Genomic DNA, 17385 nt, shown 5'->3' with positions numbered 1-17385 from the left:
GGCTTTACATTGTATTCCAGGCCTTGTCAGTTGAATGTCTCGCTGAATCACTTTGGAATTACTAAAAAGCCCATTGTTTCAACATCTGACTGATGTTAGGAAAATGTAAATGTTCAATATATCCAATGCTGATTTTTTAATAGGCATAATTTAAATCAGAACTGGTCCTACTCTCCTAGCTCACAAACTGGTATCCAACTGGAGGAATGTAAGTTATTTTATAATGAAAAGTTCGGATCTGAAAGAGAAACTGGAAAAAAAATCTCATCTCTTTAATTTAAAACATATCTTTTCTACTCCATTTTGTCCTGGTCCTGTATTTTTTACTTCCTTTGGGGATATAATTGTGCTGAAAAATGAAACTAATTGGAACTGTTTGTGCAGGATACTGGGAGTACCTAGCTGACTGATCCACCCACTTATTTATAAATGAAAACAAAAGGAACACAAGATCTTTTTTACTTAAAAAAGTTAAAAGTCTTTAAAAAGTAAATGTTTTCTCTATTCAATTATATTTTTCAAACAGTTTTCTGAAAAAGCCCTTGCAGATGCTCTATATTCTGCAAGACCAGGATAATGCAAGCCTATATTAACAGAGCTGCTGATTCTGACTGGGCGAAACAATGCTTTAAAAAGGTCTCTAAAAATGGGTTTATCGTATAACATTTGTAGAAGGGATAAAGATAAAGCAGGTGATATAAACAACAAAAAGGGAGAAATGAAGATGATAGAGAAAGCAAAAAAATTACTTGCCTAACTTGTTTCAGTGCTGAAATGTTTAAACAACCTGCCAGTAATAACATTTTATTTTTTCCCCCAAGTTGTATATTTGAGTAAAATAATGCAGAAGTACTTACTGAATTATATAGAACTGAGCCTGTACTTGCTACCAGGTGAGAGAAATTACCTCAATTTTTATGCTTTCCAATTGGCTTTTCATTTTTACATTAGCTATTATGTGGAATAACCCTCTTAAAACCTTGAACAAGGCAGCATTTCAGTCACACAGCGGCTTGTCTGTTGAAAGGTCGGTCTCTCCAAATGTCAGCCATCTCTTCCTTTATCTATTTATATTGAATTTGGTGATTTATTTGGTGTGTTTCCCAGCAGATCTGTCATTAGACAACTGTGTTTACAAAAAAAGGCAGTGAGCTGAAGAGAAGCATAATAAATGGTAGATGGGGTAGAGGACAATTTGGAAAAACAGCGCAATTTTCACAACTCTAGAAGATTGAAATTACATATTTTAGATACCTCATTACTGCAGTTTTTCATAGCTCAGGCCACTAAGTCCCAAGAGCACCATGTCAAACAGGGAGGTGCTGCTTCCTTTGACTGGTATATGGCTAATGAAGCACAGAAAAAGACTCCCAAACCCACTAAAATCAGAGTAGTCTTAAAGAGGGAATTGTCTCCTAGGGACAAGTCCACCTTTATCTGGAACAGTCACCCATGGCACCCTTTGTGGTCCATGAAAGGACAGGCACTTTTAGGATATGAGTCCTTATGACTCTGTATGCCTTAAGATAAGAGCAATTAGATCTCAGATGTGTACTGCTCTTTTAGAAACAACCATAAAAGGAAGGGAACTGACTGAGTGAGATGTAGGTATTTGCATTGGACATCTCAGGATGATTTGCATCATATCTGAAGTGATCTGTCTGGATACAGGAAAGGCCTGGCACCCCGGGTTATCAAGTCCCACTCACACCCTGCCTAAAGGATTCCTTTCCTAACAAACAAACAAAAAGCCCACAAAGAAGGCTGGGAATTTGTGCTTTTGGGTCAATGCAGCTCCATAGTTTTGAAACACAACTGCAATTCGGAGTGTCCAGCACACAGAGCTGTGGCATTCACCAACTGCTCAGCAATGCTGAAGATACAACAAAAACCACACCTGGGACACAACTAAGGGTCACATTTCTTAGAAATACAAAGATCACATACAGTATTGAGTCACTTTAAAAAAAAAAAGTTGCATGAATTAAGATCCTGTCCGTTTAGGTACACGAATATGCTCAGCTCTTGGCATATAATGGAGCATCCTTCCAAAAGTGAGTGCCAAAACCCACATAATAACTGACAGGGAAGAGTAAGTGTGTTTGAGGACCTCCAGAGGGAAATCCAATCTGGTGAAATGAAGGTGTCTAAATTAAATGTCTGGTTCCCAGCCTGTGTTAATAGCTGCCATATCCCTTCATTGTGGTAATATACCCAGCAGAGAGTAAAGGGCAATGACACTGGCTCAATTAAATTGCCTCTGCATTTACATATATTGCAACTATACTACAGACTCTGTAGGGTGTCCTGTCTAGTCTTCAGTTGCTGCTGGACAAGAACATGAATAAGATCCAACATCTTCCCTGCACTATCACATGGAATCTCCTGTCCCCTCTCTAATGGCACTGCATACCTGTGTGTGGGCAATGGAATCACACCCTAAGAGTGGTTCATCTTGGCTAAACTGAGATTTCTGCACAGTGGAGGTTTATATCAGCACTGGTTATGTTCAACTCTCTTTACGGTTCCTGAGAAAAACTGGCACTGTGAGAGTCCAATGCATCAACCAGTTTCAGAGGTCTCTATATAAGGGTGCAATAAATGGCACTCTACAAGTGTCTTTTCTGTCCACTGAGAATAAAGAAAGTCTAAATTTAACAGATTGAAAGTAAATAATTAAGTAAATGAATCCTATGATAAGCTACTTATTTCAAAAGCAAATCAATAATATAAAATCAAAACAATATAAAACTTTTTATCATTAATACACTGGGTCAATTTGTCTTGGCTCTTTTGCTCTGTAAGGAAATTGTATATTGAAAAATCAACAAAGTATGAGTTGTTTAAATAATGTGGTTTAAATAATCCCATGCCTTTCTGTAGTCATTTTGACTTACTTAGCGATAAGAAAACAGTTACAATTATGTTCCCATACTCCTACTTATTCCTTTTATATGCAATTGAAGTTTATTATTATATATTTTTTTCTCTTTTATCTTTCAGCTTGTATTTTCTTCATAAGTATTAGAAATTCTAGCATGGAAGGAAGAAAAAAATTTCAGTATTTGATCTGGAAGTTTTACCCAATTTCTCTTTGTCATTCTAAAGACCCTTTTCTCATTGGTTTTAATAATTTCTACTAAAATACTTTAAATCTCTTTGATTTAATCTGTGAGAAGTACCCTGTTGAATATTTATCATTCTCTGCCAAATAGATTATTGTGGTCCTGTTTTGCTCTCACTCCTAAACAAGTGAACCCAAGACCCTTTCAGATAAAAGTATAAAGGATGGTGAAATTACATTTAAACTTCAAGAGAAATATTAGCTTGCAAGTAAATTTAACATCACAGGGGCAGATTTGGTCAAAGGAGAGTTCCCATTTGACTCTTTTGACATGGCACACAAAGGTTCTTGTGCATTTCTTCACTGTCAGAATTTACAGCTTGCAGTCAATGAGCTCAGCTAATTAAAGATTGCTCTGGATTTGCATGACTCTTGTCTCTTAAGTATCTCTTTATTTCTTTAGTAGATTTACTCATCCAGTTCATAAAACACACTCTATCTACACAGAAATTTTCCTGATGTCTTGAGATGAGAAGGTTTGATGTGTGTTCAGCTGTGGTTTAACCCCAGCCAGCAACCAAGCCCCATATGGCTGCTCGCTCACTCCCCTACCAGCAGGATGGAGGAGAGAACTGGAAGGGTAAAACCTGGAAAACTCGTGGGTTGAGATAAAGACAGTTCAATGGGTAAAGCAAAAGCCATGCACACAAAACCAGCAAAACAAATAATTCACTGCTTTCCATGGGGATCTTCAGGAGAGCAGGGCCCCATCTTGCATAACTGTTGCTTGGGAATACAATCAGCATCACTCCAAATGTCCCCCCCTTCTTCTTTCTTCTCTCCATTTTATATACTGAGTAAGATGCCATATGGCGTGTGTGGGATATATATTTGGTCGGCTGGGGTCACCTGTCCTGGCTGTCTCTCCTCCCGACTTCCCATGTCCCCCAGTTTCCCTGACAATGTGGCAGTATGAGGAGCAGAAAATGCCTTAGCTCCGTGTAAGACCTGCCCAGCAATAGCAAAAGCATGTCTATTTTATTGGCACAAACCCAAAATATAACTCCATACTAGCCACTGTGAAGAAAATTAACTCTACCCCACTCAAAACCAGCACACCAGTTCATCCTCAAAATAGTTTGCTTTTTTCCCCCCTTCACTATCCCCATGGGAAGATTGTTCCACAGTTTTACTGCTTTAAGAAGTAGGAAGTCTCTTCTGTATTCACTTTCAGTTATTATAAGACAACTGAATCTGGGTGTTTGATGCTCTGGTACCACTGAATGAAATTGGTATCCTGTCAGTTAAAGTTTTGTCCATATTACCTGTGCTAATCTCAGCCAGCAACTGTTGCTCTCTGAAGAAGACTTTTTCATGTCTGACACTTTATATCAGTACTTCTCCATATTAATCCAAAATCATCCGGATTTGCAAGGATTTTCTTTTGTAAATGCATTTGTTATATTTGAAATGAAATGCAACGTCTTTGTAAGTGAAAGTTCCAAGCTATATTCAGCACTGTTCTACAGCTCAATACCAGTTATAATGCATACTAAGACTGAGCCAGCAAATTTGCTTTAACTATGCCTGTGCTGTGTGAAAATGCAGGTCTTTATGTGTCCAGAGTTAGTAAACTAGTATTTTTCATGCACACTAAAGAAAGATTCATGGAAAGAGATAATGTTACAGGATAATGAGTTGTTCCCACAGACCATCTGTTCTTCTGCTGCACTAAAAAAAAAAAAAAATTCTGAATCCAATTCCTTTGCTTTGATCAGAGGTTTCTTTGCAAATCATTGTTTCTGAACTTCAAAACCAGATAATGTTTTCATGAAACCCTTTGGTTTGGAAGAAAAATGTACTTCTTCCTTATATATTGTTAATAAATTAATGTTAGTTATCTGTGGGTTGTTAATAGCTTTGGAACCCAAACCTCTGTATTTTTTCTGTAAAACAGTGAAGCTATTATATTCATCCAAACAATATGAATAGGAGTAAGAAAAAGATGAAAAGGAGTAAGAAAATCCCAGGGTACCAGATCTGCCATTCATGAGAAGCTACTTACAAAATGATGTTTTTCTGATTTAGGAAAGGAACATTTTTTTAAAAGACTTTCTATTCTTTTGTGCCATACTTTACAAGCTGTCTCAAAAAGCCTACCTAATTTTGTCATCAGGGAAATGCTCTGTGCAAGCCTCAAAGTTCATAAAATGCAAGACTTAATCCTCCCTTGCCCTTCTGGCTGGTCCCTCTCTTTGCTCTCCTTCCTCAGCCACGCTCCCCTGCCACCAAAAGGCCCTCCAGTCTTCATCAAAATATCCCTCACCCTGGTGATTTTCAGACTTTCTCCTCTGGCTCATGTTTTCAGGAAATGTGAACTCCAACATGTCTTTGGAGTGCTAATAAGTGTTAGAGTGCTACTCTCTTCCTAATGTCTGTTGCTGGAAGAACCGGCCTTCATAACACCGTCTTTCAGTTTCTCTTTGAGGTTGGCTCTTGGATTTATTTTAAAATGTCCATTAACCTGGAATTATTTCTGATCATATGAAACTTAGAACTGGTAGAGCTTCTTGCCCTTTTTGTCCTCCCACAGCACTAAAGGTTATCTCAGCAGGTGCCTGTCTTGAGCCGTGACCTCACGGCTCTTTCCTGAGTTGGCTTTCAATATCAAAAGATAAAAATCTACAGTTTATCCAAGGAAAAGCATCAAGTTCATAGGATTTTTTTTGGATTCCAGGCCTCAGAGATCTTCCCTCTTACAAGACAGGTAAAATCCTATCATGGGTCTGTTCTGAAACCTCCAAGCTCAACAGCTCCAGAAGTCCCATTCTTGGGTAAGAGGGTTATGGTAGAAGAAGTCTGTTAGACTTCATCTATAGCATGGACAACAGACTAAACAGCTGCACAATACTTACCTCAACAAGACTTTCTTCCCTTGTGAAACCAGTGGGAACAATTAGTTCAGCTGTATAATGCCAAGCTCCTGTCTGTGCTCTTAGTCACTGACCACAGACACCTCTACTCTAGATAATGTCTGAACACATTTGGGCCACTAATGACACGGGGCTGAGAATCACTTACTTGGTAAGTAAACTCTGCCTGGGGTCCTAATTAACCCAGGGGTCCTAATCACAGCAACACTGCAGGTTGATCTTCATGCACTGACTGGAAAAAAGATTTGTGTTGGTTGAGAAATTGCATTGTGCAAGTCCCCTGAGAGTCACAAATTTTAAAAACTGACCACACAAATTGAACAGAAGACACTGGAAAATATCTACCTTTCTTGTAAGTTAATGATCTTCTTTCAAGCTTCCAGAAATATACTACTGGTTATGTACTTCGGTGTCTATTGCCTTGTTCTGTACTTCTTTGTTTCCGTGCTAGATCAAAAGCTGTACATCCTTAGCTGTTTCTGTATCATCCACATCCTTTTCTCTTTCAACATCACCCAGTGTACACAAAGTAAACAACATACCAGGTTTTCCCTTTAATGAAGCTGTCTTCTGAGTCCTGGTGAATGTAAACTGTGATAATCCCTACTGAAGCCAATAGTGATATATCAGTGAAACCAGTGCTGTGAAAATAAATTCAGAGGACAGACAAACAAAAGGGCCTGAACCAAAACAGACTCTGAACATTGCTGAGAGTTTCATACCAATATATCATAAATGTCTCCTTTTTGTTAAAGGCTCGATTGCAGGGCTGGGGAAAGTAGGGATGGAATGAAAGCTCTGGCAGTGTCTATACTAATAAAACATTCACAGCTGCACTAATAAGGCAGACAAGGAGTCTGTTCTCCAGTCTTGACAGACAATGGCACAAAATTACTTCAAATAACTCTCTCTTATCCCAAGTGTGACCTCTTCTATGCTGCGCAGAAGGATATATATATCTATCTCACATATTATGCAGAAGTATTAACTAGGAGTGTGCTCTGGACACCAGAATAAACTGTTCTAGCAAGAAAGATACCAAATAAACAATGTGGACAATCTTTTAAATGCTGAGCACTGTTAAGTTTACAAGCCCAACCGCAACTTCAGAAAGCCTCTCAGTCAGTCCTGTGCTCCAGGACAGGATCAGGTCTGCCACCTATGATATTCCCCCCCAAAAATGGTGGTTTTCCTTTTTTTTTCCAAAAGGTTGTGTTGAAAACTCTACAACTGCTCTAGGCAACCAAGTTCAATGTTCTGTACACACATCAATAGATTTTTTTTCCTGTGGTCACACTGAAGTCTCCCACTCCCTTGTCTTATGCTCATTATTACTCATCCTGTCCACTGAAAGTGTAGATCCAAATATAGACAATTTAGAGCACATATATGCCATGATTCTGGCTCATCAGTTGCTTACATTTAAATATGGAACTATGAAGAAGTAATTCAAATCCATCATGAACACACATTCTCTTACATGCCAAAGGCAAGGAGCAAGTACCATGACATTTAATAAAATCTAGTTCAAAATATCATCATTTAAACAAATCATCCTAAGATAAATAAACCATAAATTAAAGCACTCCCCAGTTTCACCTAGAAGAAAAGATCCAGCACTAGAGTGCAGAAATGGTCTTTACTTCAGTGAAGCTCAAATAAAACTGGGAATGTTTCTTTTCTCGACTTTACTCATTTATAAAGTGCCTGTTGCTATAGCAGCTAAATGCTAGTAATAAACATGCATAAACAGAAGTTCTTATCAAAAGTGTATTGTGATGGTTAATGGCTGATTTTATTCCTATTTCTCTATTAAATACACATGCCATGATCTGACACATGTGAAAGCATTGGCCACTGGTATTGCACAGGCCATATAGAGGGATATTTTCATTTTCTTCTTGCCATTCACCTGAATTAATATATATAACCCTGTGGAAGTTTCCACTGTCATTTGCACTTTAATAGAATAAATGTCTGTAGGAATGTTTTGGAAATTTGTTATCTGGATGTATAAAGCACTCAGCTCTTGGATGAAGGACTATGTACACTATCAGTACAGAATGAGTATAGCCTTGGCCTAATTTGGAAGTGGTGTGTTAAGGAATATAAAGCATACACCAATTATCTAGAAGGTCTTCAGGCCAGCAAGAGCTTAGGCAAGCAAAATGTCACAGAAATATGTCCCCTTTCAAAAGCCCTATGACGCCAGTCATCTGAGACTGTACCCAAACAGCTGAGTGGGCAGAAGCTGTTGCAGGCAGGGTGTTCTTTGCCCTCCACCCCTGTGTGCATTAAGCCCCCCTCTGAACTCCTTCCCAGGGCCATCTCCTTCTGCCAGATCCAAACCTGCCTTGCTGCAGTGGTAGAAGCACAACCCTTCACAAAAATGACCTCCTAGGTGAGTTGCTCATCAGCACAGATGACTATTAATAGAAGAGCAAAGTAAAAAATGGTAATGAACAATTCTGGAAAGAAAAGACAACAAGAAATGTCAAAGAACATCATTAAGGCATTCAGGGTGCTGCATATTGGACTGATTCCTTTGGCCATTTTTTTCCATCAAAATGGCATATGGGATATATTTGTTGAATGCAAAGGCCTTGCAGATATCCTACGGCAGCTTTTTCAGGAAGCTTCTGACAAAACAAAAATGGAAAAATGTCCCATCTGTTCAGATGCTAGATGCACAACTGGAATTGAGCACAAGGCTTAAAGGCAATGAAGGCAAGGAAAGGAGTGCAGCAAGACAGCAGAGCTCAGGAGGGTTCAGGGAGTATCCCTAAGTGTCTGACAGCATTTTCTCTGCAAAATAGGTGGTAAAAAGTTTTTTGTGTTTTTCTGACCATGATGAAAACATAACACTCAAAGCAGCCTGGTTTGGCCAGGTTGCTTATGCAGCTGTGGAACACCAGCTTGTGGCAGTCAGTCACTTGTCACCTTCCATCAACACATGTTGTCTTACTCAAGGCTTCCCTTAGCCCTGTGGTGCATCACAGGCTTCTCAGCACTGTCACTTGAGGACTCGGTAGTCAGGCTGAAGCAAGGCCTGAACTCCATGCCTGTACTCTCAGCTGTGCCTCACAGCCCAGAAGAGCATCTTTTTAAGTGTACTACTGCTGGGGTTAAAAGCCCATCTGTTAGTGGCAAAGGGCTCACAGCTGGGCATGGAGTAGGTCTGAAGTGACAACACCAGTATTTGCTCATCAGTGGGGTTGCAAGGCAGCTAGTGGTCTCCTGCTGGGCCAGCTGTCACAGCTGTGTCCAAGAGGGATTCAGCTGCTTAGCAGTGTTGCTGTAACCTTCCCAGGGGACTCTGCTGAGGAAACCTTCCAGAAAAGGTGAGAAGTCTTCTGCTGGCCCCTGGCACCACTGCTCTTGCAGATACTTTCCATGTGACTAATTGCTGAAACCAGCTCAAGCAGGAGAGTGTGTATTGATTTTTACACTGTTATGCATTATTTTGCATTATGTTGTCCCAAGCAGGCTGTACCACAAAGACATGAATCCTCAGCTTATTCTGGAGTTGCATTGAAGAACCAAGAGAGCATGTAACCAGTTATTTTAGGTCCCAGATTAATATATATATATATATCTTACAGACTACAGTGGGTTGATCCTGGCTGGCAGATGAGCCCCCACCCAGCTGCTCACTCACTCATCCCTAGCATGATGGGAGAGAGAATTGGAAAAAAAAAAAAAAAAAAAAAAAAGCTTGTGGGTTGAGATACTAGATGAGAGTTAACAGTTTAATAGGTGAAACAAAGTTGCATGCAGAAGCAAAGAAAAATAAGGGTAAAGCACGTATAAGTGTAAGCATTGCTCAGCAATAACTAAAACATCCCTGTATTATCAACACTATTTTAGTCACAAATCCAAAACATGGCAGCATATGAGCTGCTGTGAAGAATGTTCACTGCATCCCAACCAGACCCAGTACATATTCTCATATATGTTTCAAGCATAAGTCCTTTTGTTTAGTCTCTTTACTGCTTCTTGGGGCTTATTTTTTCAATGCAATAATGGTGTTGATGTTGTTAGTTATGGATTGTTAACTCAGAATTTAGTATAAAATAAGTAATGTTTTTCATAAAAAATGGAGAGCTTTTTTTCTTATGGAGAGCTAACCAGCATGGGGCTGTCATTTGTTGCAATAAATAGCTGAAGACTCATCCACTTAGGGCATTTTCCTTCAGTATTCAGCTGGAATCACAGCCGATAGAAACGCGTGGGTAGGAGGGGTTTTGGTTAGCAAGGGCAATGCCTGAAATAGCATAGTGTTTCATCTGAGAGATGTGGAGTAAGGCACACATCATAAAAATTGGAGACTCATCACTTAATTTGAGCAGATCAACATTGTTTATTTCATGTGGAAGTGTGAGTGAATTAGGTTTGACTCTGATAACTTTGACAGTAGCTTGACAGTAGTTTGACATAGAAATATTTGCTGATTCATCAAAAAACGATGATTTATTCACTCTGAACAGTTCATAGATATACATCAGCAACACATTCCAAGAAGCAGCAGTTTAAAATAACTAAATGCAAAATCCAATCTTACGAGCAGACAATGATGGGTAAAGTTGATAGGTTTTTAATCCTTGTATATACAAAAAGGAGAACCTAATTTATTATTTTTGCCATCTCTCTAGTGACCCCAAATAATTTTAATAAGACTTTGGTATATGCAGTTGCATTCTCAAGAAAGTGAAACTCCTGATGATATGGAGAATCAGTTAGTGCAGGGCTGGAGAACAGTGGTGACAACAGTGTACATCTTCTCTGTACAAGCAGGAAACAATTAGTGGAAGGCACAGAAGATACTTGAAGACCACAGAAGGTAGGAGATGAATTTTTTACTCCAAAGAGCAGAAGTGCTATATGTCATTGCAAAGCCACACCCATCACTGGCCTAGGCCTCTGCCTAATTGTAGAGTGATCAGTACAGAAAAGATGGACATTCAGTCCTTAGGCTTGGGAATACGACATTCAGTCCAGTTCAGTCCTCAAGCAGCTCCCACTAAAAAGGGAGCCAGTGAGTAAGACAGCTGTTCTTAACTTCCATGGGAAGATTTTAGAGCAGATCATCCTGGAAACCATTCCAAAGCAATGAAGGGCAAGAAAGTTTTGGGGAGGAGCCGGTACGGAGGTTCCAAAGGGAAGCCATACCCAACCAACCTGATCTACTTCTGGCATGAGATGGATGTCTCAGCAGGTGAGGGCAGCAGCAAATGTTTGTTTAGCAAGGCCTTCAAGGCACACCCACAGTATCCTGTCATGGTAATTGGTGCCTTAAGGGCTAGATTAGTGGATGCTAAGGTTGGTAGAAAATTGTCTGGAACTCCCAGGGTTGTGAACAGCAGGATAAAGTCTACCTGGAGTATTCATCAGGAGCCAGTGGTGGGTTTGAGACCATCCAATGTCTGTATTAATGATCTGGAAGATGGGATGGAGCAGGATCAAAATTTTTTAGTGGTTGATGTACTGGAGGGTAGTGCTTGTATTCAACAAGACCTGGACAAGCTGAAGAAATGAGCAGGAAGAAACCTTCTGAAGTTAGGAATGGCAAATGCAGAAAACACTAGGGCTGAAGTTCGTTTTCGTTCTGTGATTCTGAGTGAAAGACATACTTAAAACAAATTTTAAAAACTTCCACAAACAAGCAAACAAAAAGGTTTTTTCTGAAAGTTTTAAATTGCAGCATTAGGGCATCAATTTTCACTTGAAATTTTTGTCAACTCTTCATGCGTTGGTTAATTGTGAAATTTGGTTGTTTTATTTAACTGGGTACATGGAGGATTTACAGAGGGCATTAGAGTTGTAGTCCTAGAGTGCCCAGAGTATTTTTTTAATAGGCAGTATGACCCCTTCATCAGACTAGACAACACAAATTTGCCTGTCTGCACTGACTAACAGTTCTCACCACCAAAGCTGGGAGCAGTAATCCTCTCCCATGCCACGACCTTGAAAGTATATTATGTCTCTGAGGGAGACCTGGGAAAATGTCCATGGCCTGAAATAAACTGAAAACCAATGATTTTACCAAATTTTCCTTGTGTAACTGTGACAGTCATCATATTTTAGTGTCAGTTTTTTAGACCTGCTAGCTATAGTATATGCCTTATGTCATCTGATGCAATTGTAGCTGTGTAGTTATAGATGAACCTTTGGGTTGTCTACCATTTATAACAAAAAAATCTAGGGGGAGTTACCTGACTCAAAACAGGGTTAACTTCTAAATCATGTCCTATTCTTTGTTAATAGAGTTGTATGAAATTACCTTGATTTCCTTTTTGGACCATTTTCTGAACTTTGCTGTTCTCATTGCTGATGTAACACTGGCACACTGACACTAAGCTCCTGCAAGAAAAGACATACAAGAAGTAAACTATTAAAGCTTTTTCAACGTGCCATCCTTCCACGTGTCTGATGGGCTGCAACATTTCAAAGCAATAGTTCCCCAGCCAGACTCAGCAAAAGTGGATGTTTGCACTGTTATCGCCAGTTATATTGTCCAGAATTTCGTGTGACTTTGCTGAGGAGGTGCAGAGCTTTTTATTGTACATCTACAAGTCACTGGAAGGGAAGGTGCTGATGCCCAAAAAGGCAGATTAAAACCATTTAGAGACAGAATTTTAAGCCTTTAAACAGCAAGGTATTTATTTGCGACGTCGGGGTAGCTTCCAGCTCAGGCTGGACAAAAAGCTCCGAAGTGGTTCAGTAAAAACAAGCAATTTATACAGTTTCTAACTGCGATTACAACATAATTACATACGTATTCATATTATTGCATCATTAGATTACAATATTCATAGTAGGTGGATTCAGGGCGGAGTTTGAGGTGTGGTCTCTATTTTGAGGAATAAATTAGGGTAGTTCCAGCCTTGCCTTCATCCTGGGGTCACAAATCTACTCTTCTTCCTCGGGTGACCTCGGGGACCTTTCGTACTTTCTATTGTTCCATGTTCTGATCGTCCAGGCTTGAAGAAAACCTTGGCTTCAGGCCTATTTCACCTATTCAAATGTCTACCTTGGCCTATTTGGCTATAATTTATTACCTCTGGGTTCCTTGCTCAATGTATCTTGTTGAACTGGTACGGGACATAACCTTACAGAAACGGGGGGAGGGAGATAAGGAGTTCTTACAGTAAAAGTGTTTCAATTAACTCTTCTGAAGCCTTGTCTTCCTTCAGTGCTCACAGCTTATGAGAAGTACAAGAGATAGTTGGTGGTGAAGAGAAATGGAAAACTCGTGTTGCTCTCATAGCATCGCATGGAGTTGAGCAAATGCTGGGCTGTGCTGGTAACCAGCATTGTGCAGTTGTGTGCAGAGATGCCAGGTCAACCCAAGTGCTACTTTCACTTCTGGACGTTTGTGGTCTTGCTAACTTTGATGTAGACATGGCTAGACCAACCTTGTGACATGAGCACAAGTACTTTTAATGTGTCTCTAAATGAAACAGTTCCCTACACAACATATAGGGTAACTAGGCACATATACACCTATTGTATGGTTTGAGAATACGTTTAAGTACCCTGAAATGCATCTGAGGAAATCACACCGGTGTTAGGAATATCTATTGGTTGCTCCCTGGCTAGCTGTGGAGCTGGCAGGTGCTGGTTGGTGAACTACGGGGATCTGCAAGTGTTGGATGCAGCTGTTGGGGGCAGATTTCCATATTCTGAACCAAAATGTGTCATTGTTATGAGCCTGAGACATCATTGCAGAGCCATCACTAATGCCACAGAGGGTGTCCAGCTGATTCTGGAGAAATGACAGCTCCCAGACTGTTTCAGGGTATGAGAACAATATAACAGAAAGAGAGGCATTAGTGTATCTCGCCTTACCTGGACGTATTTGAATTACACCACAAAACCCTCCTAAACCTCTTCACAGGGTTCTTGGCACCCTACAGACTCAGCCAAGACAAGGAAAGGCAGCATTGCATTTATCTTCTCATGAGGTTTCAAATGCAGAAACTGCCATCCCACTACATTTCAGCACAAGCATGGTCAAGGTTGTCAAAATGAGAACACCAACAAAAAAGTTACTCTTCTTTGTAGGGCTTTCCTAATTAAATTCTGATCCATTCCATTTAAGTGGGTCACCTCAGATATGGGTTTTCACATTGCAGCGTACATTCCTATAATGCCAGCTCTCCTGGAGACTCTTGCAGCTGATGGTTATTGCATTTCTCACTGATTTGAGGCTCTGTGCTTATGATTAACTCTTTCTTTTACTTCTGGGTGGATGACAGACTCCAGCTTACCCCTGAGAGTAAGATAAGCCATTGCTTCACAGCCTGGATAATAGATCCTGTATGGCAGCAAAGCCAGAATGAAGCAAGAAATATGCAGCAGTTTGGCACTTCTAAGTAGTGCAGAACACATTTCCTCAGCTGTGCAGCTACCACGACACCACCAAGCCTTTCTTCTCTCCTTTGAATTAGATTCTTACAGAAGGCTGAGGCAAGCTCTTGTTTTCAGCCCTTACTGCCAAAGCACTTTGTGGCTTGAGGCAAAGGATATGCAGGAAGCTGCTTACAGGCTTCTGCAGGCATTCAGATGGCTGTTGCCAGTCTTCCTCCTCTGGTACACCACTTTTATCATAGGGAGAAAGCTTGTCTGAGAAGAATCCACAAAAAAAAATATCTCTGAGACCCTTAAAGAAATTTCCTAAGAGCCAGAGGTACATGACAGACATTGTTGCCTTCCATTCTAAAGGAAAAGTTCCATTTTTTGTCTTTTTGAGGCCTTTTCTGCCTCTGTTACAATTATATATATATATATATATAAACCCCACAACACACTGTTTCAAAGTAAGTCTCTCCACCACCTCTGCTTTTCTCCCGAAGGAAAATCCCCAAAATAAGGTAAACCCAAAATGTTGATTAGTGCAGTCTGGGAAAACCTTCAGGTAACACGGTGGTGAGTATGACAGAAACTCTGGTATATAGTGAAACATAAAGCTCATGTAACTAAATACTTCATATGCATTGAAAATATTTCATGCAAAGGTTTTTGAATATTTAGGTAGTTTCATAAATAAAAGGTTTTGAACCCTATGTTTTTACTCTTACAGAAACTTTCTTACTTACAGCACATGGGTACATTAAATGGATGTTTATTTTTATATCCAAAATGGTTCACAAAACCGATAATTTTCAAGTACATAAATAGTTTCCTGGATGTTTTTATGCCTTTTTTACCAAGGGGCTTATGCTTTCCTCTGCATTATTCTAGACCATCTTCCTCTGACTGCTTTGCTCCCTTTCATAAGATCAAAGAAATCAAATGCTGCCACATAAAAGCAGACCAATTGTATTTTGGACCTTTGAAAGAAAATCTGAGTAATTGTCGTGGTTCGATTCAGCCTCTGCCTCTCTGGGCAGTCATTGCCTGCATTCTCCACCAAAAATGTCGTGGTTTTGCTTTGGGTTAATTTGCTTTCACACTGTCCACACAATTGCTATAAGTTGAGAGAAGGTTTATGCAGACAAAAGAGACCTGATTTGGGAAAATAATATTGAGATTTATTACTAGCAAGATAAAAACTAAAGAACTATATCTACAACAATTCTAATTAGGTAAAAGTACTATGTATTTACAGAATTACCCCTTACCCTTTTGTATCAGTTCAAGGAGGAGAAGCAGTCTCATTCTCCATTTCCAGGTCTTTATAATAACTTTGCAGCACTCAAAAGTTCTTCTTCTGTTATCTCCAGGATGGCAACTCTGATTCCTCGCAGCTGGAACTCTTTCTCTTTCTTTCTCTCTTCTATGTCGGCCTCAGGGCTGGGCCTACCCCCCTCCTGGGCTAAGACTGGAGGCTGGGGGTTACCCAGGCCCTGAAGGTCTTCTCTTCCATGGGCTGCAAGGGGACACTTGCCTACCGTGGATCTTCACCACAGAGTCACAGGGGATAATGGCTTTTGAGTCCACCCGTGTTTCCTGTGGGGTCCTTTCCCATGGGAGAACAGTCCTTGATAGACCTCTCCAACGTGGGTCCATCTCTCGGACAACAGGTCGTCCATTCCCTGTTGTCCCTCAGGGTCACAAATTCAGCTGCACCAGCAGAGATCGCTCACCGAGATCTTAGGCCTACCTGAGGTGTTCTGCTCCAGCATAGGTCTCTCTCAAGGTCACAAATTCAGCTGCACTAGCATGGATCCTTCACTCAGATCCCAACATCCTACCCGAGACGTTCTGCTCCAGCGTAAGTCTCTCTCAGGGTCACAAATCTCCAGCAGGACTCCACCTCACCTCAGGTCTTCCATAAAGTCTCAGCTTCCTCGTGCATTAACTTACTCCAGTGTAGGCTCCTCTATGAGCTTGCATGGAGGTCTTTTCACCCCAGTAAACTTCCACAGGTAGCAGGGATTTATTTTTCAGTCTTTTCCCTGCTGAAGGGAGAGAGAGAGAAAGAGCGAAAGAGGGGGAAGAAGCAACCCCTCCCTTCAAACTTCTCTCGCCTGCTGTTTCCAGCTCTGGCCTTGAAAGCTATGCTGTCTCTCTCTCTGGAATTCCTTTTGCAGCACGTCTTGTCCAGGTTCTTCTCTAAAGAAAAAAAGCCTACAGCACCCGGTATTCCCAGGAGGTCTCCCATCCAAGTACTAACCAACCCCAACTGTGCTAAGCTTCCGAGATCAGATGAGATCGGGCATTCTCAGGGTGGTATGGCCATAGGCCCTAGGAATGTTCAACTCTGATGGATTTGACTAATTAACCAGCTCACAACAAAACTTATTTTTCAAATATCTTGTTACTGAATATGCACAGGAGTGGAGGGCACAAGCTCTGAAAAGCAAAGAATAATGCAGGTAAAACCACAGGTCAGTCTGTCCCAAAATCCATATTCCCAGAAATGGCATTTGGTTGAGGTGAATATTTGTTACTGCAAGAAGAGTTATTTGTTGCTACAAGAAGAATTATCTTCACTCTATATTTTATGTATAATCACTTCTGTATTATTTTGTTATCTTATTATGCATTTGTGAGCTCCTACACCAGGGTTTTTGCAGAGCTTCAGAGAAGGATGGAACAGTGCTTTAACAAGTTTTGTATCCTGACATCCAGCCCTGAGCTATACAGATTATAAAATCCTGTCAACTGCTTTGGAGTACTGAGCTGGATGGGCTCCAACAAGAAGTGCTGAGAAAGACCTCTGATCCTCACCAGGGAAGGCTCACAGAGGAGATGACTATTCTCTGCTGTTCTCTCACTCATTTCTTCTACTGCTGTCTGCTCATGTATCTTGAGACTAAGGCATTTTTACAATCTAAATGCATTACTTAAAAAAAAAAATTCACCAGGAAGAGAAAAATACCAGATTTCCTCTTGTGTCTTCTTACTTTCTCCATGAGTGGATCAAAAATTCCTTACAGAAGA

At 40.3% G+C, this 17385-nt stretch overlaps 1 protein-coding gene and 1 pseudogene across 1 annotated transcript in view; both read right to left on the bottom strand.

Moving 5' to 3' along the window:
- The window catches only part of CUNH2orf50 (chromosome unknown C2orf50 homolog), an 87950-nt gene that overhangs the window by 67695 nt on the left and 2870 nt on the right, over positions 1-17385 (bottom strand). Inside the window, 3 exon segments of the mRNA XM_050315728.1 lie at positions 12278-12357; positions 13056-13105; positions 14543-14622. Of these exon segments, the coding sequence (XP_050171685.1) occupies positions 12278-12357; positions 13056-13105; positions 14543-14622 (210 nt within the window).
- LOC126640821 (uncharacterized) lies at positions 16567-16685 on the bottom strand (annotated as a pseudogene).

The sequence above is a fragment of the Myiozetetes cayanensis genome, unplaced genomic scaffold (genome assembly GCF_022539395.1).
Source record: "Myiozetetes cayanensis isolate MyiCay16 unplaced genomic scaffold, myiCay2020 scf2-11, whole genome shotgun sequence".
NCBI classification, from domain to species: Eukaryota; Metazoa; Chordata; class Aves; order Passeriformes; family Tyrannidae; genus Myiozetetes; species Myiozetetes cayanensis.
This window is presented reverse-complemented; position numbering and strand designations above follow the sequence as displayed.